The sequence below is a fragment of the Budorcas taxicolor genome, chromosome 10, assembly GCF_023091745.1.
Source record: "Budorcas taxicolor isolate Tak-1 chromosome 10, Takin1.1, whole genome shotgun sequence".
Classification (NCBI taxonomy): Eukaryota; Metazoa; Chordata; class Mammalia; order Artiodactyla; family Bovidae; genus Budorcas; species Budorcas taxicolor.
Window position 1 is genome coordinate 26494821 of NC_068919.1, and position 5452 is coordinate 26500272.

The 5452-nt window shown below is 39.8% G+C and overlaps 1 protein-coding gene across 1 annotated transcript; it reads right to left on the reverse strand.

Moving 5' to 3' along the window:
* Nucleotides 1-2644: 2644 nt before the first annotated feature.
* On the reverse strand, nucleotides 2645-4945 carry LOC128054783 (olfactory receptor 4F15-like). The gene is given in 4 exon segments (XM_052647349.1): nucleotides 2645-2749; nucleotides 3046-3486; nucleotides 4176-4810; nucleotides 4813-4945. Coding segments are annotated over 4 exon segments (1314 nt in total).
* Between the last annotated feature and the right edge of the window lie 507 nt (nucleotides 4946-5452).

A 5452-nucleotide genomic window follows, 5' to 3' on the forward strand; every position in this document is an offset into this window, starting at 1 on the left:
TTTCCAAGACACACTAGGAGAATGGCAATGCAATTTTTGAGACTAAAATTATGAATGTTGGAATTCTTTTTGAGGCCAAGTATAAAGACAAATCAATTACCACCAATGATTATGATTTACATAGGCTAGCAAAATGCCCTTGTCAAAGTTCAACATCAAAAAGCTGTGAAAAGTAACAAAGTTACTTTTTAAAAATATATTTGACTATTTTAGTAACTTTTTAAATTATTATGAAATCTTTCCTATAAAATATGTTCAAATTAAAGAAAAGATAATTTTAAAAAACCCTAAATCCCACCCCCAGGAAGAAATATCACTACTAATATTTTGGCATATATATATATATATAGATAGATAGATATATATATATATATATAGTATATTTTAGAAATATATCAAGTTTTAAGACTTGTTTTGTTACCATGTTTTTCAATTATTAATCTATCTTGGGCAACTTTCAATGTTACTAAATATTAATTATATAATAGCTGAGCTTTATGTATATAACATAATTCAATTGTGTTCATAACATAATTTATTTAATTTAGAATGGTTATACTATCAACAAAGAACTACATAAATACAAGAGGATAATAATATAGACAAATTGGCCCTAAATGAAGAAAGGAAAGGTAAGACTCTTTAAGGATCAATATTAAACCAATTTTATAAGAAAAATAACAATGAGGATTAAACGAGTTAATACAGGTAAAGCTAAAAGCATTGCCTGACACATAATATATACTTTGTAAATATTTCCCAGTATTATTTTTCCAACAAACTGAAGGAATAAACTATTAAATATTTAGTTGGCAGGTGATATGAGGAAATGAAAGTACATACTACAGTACTATGAAAAAACAAGATAATAGAGCTACATCACAAGATATTTGTGTGTGTGTGTGCACACGCATGTGTATGAGAGGGGGGTGAGGGAGAGAGGGAGACAGAGAGTACAAAATGAAGATAATGTACATTACAAGATAAAGCAAATTTCATTTTTAAGCTGATCGACTCCACGCAAATGGTTACAGACCAGAAAAGGAACCCAGGCTAATTTTTAAATTGATAAAGCCCTTTCAAATATCATCTCATTCAGTCATAACCATAAACCCATGAGTTCTATGGGAGCCTTTGAGGAAACTGAAATTCAGAGAGGTTAAGTGACTTGAGAACGATAACAAAGCAAGTGGGTTAGTGTGGTCGGGACCATAATCTCTGAATTTTAACTGCAAATTTTGTGCAATGCTATACTGCCTTTCATTTTAGACTTTTGTTTTAAGACAAACACTGATAGTTGGGGGAATGGCCAAATCTGTATAGTAGGTATCCCAAAAATAGCCTGCCTTTTGTTTTTACAAATAAAGTTTTCTTGAAACTTAGCAATGCCTTTTCATTTATGTGTTGTCTATGGTTATTTGTATACTACCACAGTAAAATTGAGCACTTGCCCAATTTAGCCCACAAATCCAAAACTATTTACAACCTGGACCTTTACAGAATAAGTTTGCCAACACCTGATCTACTTGGCTGAACATAAAGTTAAGAACGTTCTTCAACATATGGAACAAAGCAAGAAAACAAGGTTTGTGAATTCAAATGTGTAAGATCTGAAAGCTGTTTTCTGCTTTTTATCCATCAAAGACTGAAACAAAGAAAATAAGTAAAAATGGAGATATTAAAATGCAAACAAATAACAAAGCATTATGCTAATGAACTACCAATTATAGGGTGGAGTAGTTTAAAAACAGTAATATGCTCATCCTGAGAAACAAACATATTTACATCATTATTTAATATGTATAAAATGTATTATTGGCACCAGCATGGGAACTGAAAAGTAAGGGTTAATGTAAACTGTGATTTCTACACCTTTAGTAGAAAATTTCCTTTCTTTTCTGCGAAAAAAAAAAAAAAGAAGAAGAAGTAATGCACTCTCCAGAAAGAACAAAATACACTCACCATCTGGGTGAGAAAGTCTATGAACATTCAGTGATGTATAGTAGTAATGAAAGAAATTTTCATATGTTGAGGTATGAGGAAATCATTCTGCCTTAGACACAATTTAACTGGAACTTTAGGTGAACCAAAGCAGCCTGGTAAACATGCACTTTACATCTGCTTTAACCATTAAAGAAAAGAAGGCATTTAAAAATAAAAATGAAGTAACTATGGTTCACGCATTGAAAATGGAGCTAGGTGGCCATCATGGATGTGGTTTGAGGCACCTTCCTGTATCACTGACAACCTGAATTTTCTGAACTGTATCAAACTCAAGGACAACACCAGTCATTCTCAAAATCATATCTGCTAGCAGCTGTGAACTGCAACCTTAGAGTCTCAAGGTCTCCCCTTGTAACTCTGCAATCATTTCAGACCCCAACCCAACCCTTGCTGAACAAGCACCTTACTTCTTGCCAGAACCAAACCTAATTCTTTACCAAAAATTCAACTAATTGTGCATCCTCTGCCTTAATAAGCCTCCCCTTTGTTGTCGTCCATAGAGCACAATTCAAGTGCTTTTTGAATATGTATCTCTTGGGCTGTAGTCCTCACTTTGACTCAGTTAAACACTTTTCAATTCCCATTACAGATTTTTTTTTATAAATTATTTCCTATAAAAGTAGAAAGTCCTTGCTCCGGTTCAAGATGACGGCATAGCAGGAGGAGGACTCTGCTCCTTCTGTAGACGCAATGGGTTTACAGCTTCATGTGGAACAACTTCCTCTGAAAACTGACTGAGGACCTCCTACCGAGCAGACCAAGGAGAGAAGCCCACGAGGAAGCAGGTGGAAGGGGCTGGGGCACAATCCAGCCATAAACCTCCTCCCCCACCCCAGGCCCAGCAACCCGCAGTCAGGCGGGAACTCAAAATCCAGGGTGTCTCCCTGAGAAACAAACGGTTTGAACCCCACACCAGGCACCACCAGAGTTAAACACCTGCACCATAATGAGCAGCTTCCAAAACGTCTAGCTTTGAAAACCAACAGGGCCATTTCCACAGAACATCTGAGAAACGGCTAAAGTCCTCATGCTCAGACTCACCTGCCCAGGGCCCAGCTCAGAAACAGCAGATCCAGGGCCGCCCAGAAGTTGCAGGAGAAGCTCATTTGCTTTGTGCTTGTCCTGGAGGGTGGCCTGGGGTGGGCAGGCTGGTGGTCTGACAAACAACGGCAGGCCTGCAGGGCGCCCTCCGGGAGCGAGACTGGCTGCGCCATCTTCAGGCTCCCGCCCCGCTGGCGCTGCCGGGGTCTTCCCAGGGCGTTCACACACAGCGGGTGTCCACGGATAACCCTGGGGGATCACCTGCTCTGAGGACGCCGGGCCTTGCGTTCCTCGCTCTCTCAGGACTGTAACAACTGGAGAGACAGTTCTTGACAGGCTGCCACCTCTAGGGCACCAGACATACAGAAGACTCACCCAGCTGTCTTTCTGTGCTGGAGCGTCAGCCTGCGCAGGAGCTTCAGGTTTAGTTCCTGGAGGGGCCTATGATAGACTTGCCTCCAGGAAACTTAGGCCAGTGCAGGGCATCTTTCTGCTCTCCCTCTGCCTCTACAGCTCACTGGTATCTCCCAAACAGGAGCTTATACACGCATCAAAGCCCCAGTTTTTGTGCTTACCACCCAGGGAACACTTCCAAATCACCTGACTCTATTGGATCTTGGGGCTTATGCTGTGGCCCCTCAGGACTGTATCTATTTCACACATTAAATGCTGCTGCCTGAGGGTCTAGCTTCCCATCAGCCTGAATCTAGGATCCTCCCCTTTGGACCACTGACAGGTCTTGGCACATCCTCAATTCCTGGGGACCATTAAAAAGAAAAGGGCTGTTTGTACACTCACAAATGTTTGAGGGACAACCAAGAGTTAGGGCAGGGTTGAATCATAAGCTTCACCACCTGCACAGGGCCACTCTTTCAAGACTGGGACAGGTGGCTGCTTTACCTAATGCCTAGAAACCAACACAGAGAGTAGCAAAAGTAAAGAAACAGAGGCATATGTTGCAAATGAAAGAAAAAGATAAAACCTCAGAAAGATGGTCCCTTCTTCATAAGGATTGGCTGTTAGGGACAGAAAGTCTGTCAATAGCCACTTGTTAATTTTTTGTTTCAATAAAGCCATCTAGTGATTTTTTGCCTAAAAGTCATAAGCTGACAGAACATTCTCCTCATTGCCATCTTCATCTCTCTGTTCCTGAGTGTGTAAATGACTGGATTGAGAAAAGGAGTTAAAACTGCATCAAATATGGCTAGAAATTTATCCAGATGTGTTGGAGGAGAGGATGACAAATAGAAAAAAATCAGTGGACCAAAGAACAGAACCACCACAATAATATGAGCTGACAGAGTGGAACGAGCCTTGGATGAAGCACCTGAAGAATGTTTCTGAAGAGTGACCAAGATGAATATATAAGACAAGATGAGCAAGAAGAAAGCACCCAAGGAAATGAATCCACTGTTAGCAATGACCATGAACTCCAGTTTATAGGTATCTGTACAAGCAAGTTTGATGAGCTGAGGAAGGTCACAGTAAAAGCTGTCCAAGACATTAGGGCCACAGAAGGGCAAGTTTACCACAAAAGCCAGTTGAGTCAATGAGTGAGTAAGACCAATGGTCCAGGCAACGACTAAAATAAAAATGCACATTCGTGGACTCATGATGGTCAGGTAGTGGAGAGGCTTACATATGGCCACATATCTGTCAAAGGCCATGGCAATGAGCAGCACCATTTCTGTGCCTCCCACAGCATGGCTAAAGAAGATCTGAGCTATACAGCCCCAAAAGGAGATGACTTTTTCTTCCTGAAAAGATCACAGATCATCTTGGGTGCTGCAATAGAGCAAAATATCAGGTCAATGATGGAGAGATTTGTTAACAGAAAATACATTGGGGAGTGTAAGTCAGGGTCAGATGTCACAGTGACCACTATAAAAAGGTTTCCCATCATACTTGACATGTAGAAAAGACATGAAAAGCAAAAAAGAAGAAGCTGGATCTCCCAGGAACTGGAGAGTCCCAGCAACACAAACTCAGACACCACAGAGTGGTTGTGTCCACTCATTGATTCATTCAGCTGTTCATTCTCCTGTTACCTAAAGGAAGAAAATGAGACAATTAAAATTAATACTGTTACATTACTGCCATCTATGGAAAGGTGCAGAAATTTTTAAAGTCAAATATCACCTGAGAATTTCACCAAAATCAAATATTATCCTTTTAGCCATTATTCCTGTACTTTCATATGACAATAACTGAGTGCCAGGTGGCCTTGCTAACACAAGGAATGGTGAGCGATCTTTGGACTGGTACCCAGAGGTGCACCTGATGAAAACACAAGCAAAGGGTCTTCAGTGTTAAATTGCTTTATCAATGTGATCAATGTTAACCATACTCTCCCTGATTATTATATGTAATAACCAATCATATATACTAGATAGGCAAAGAAGATTAT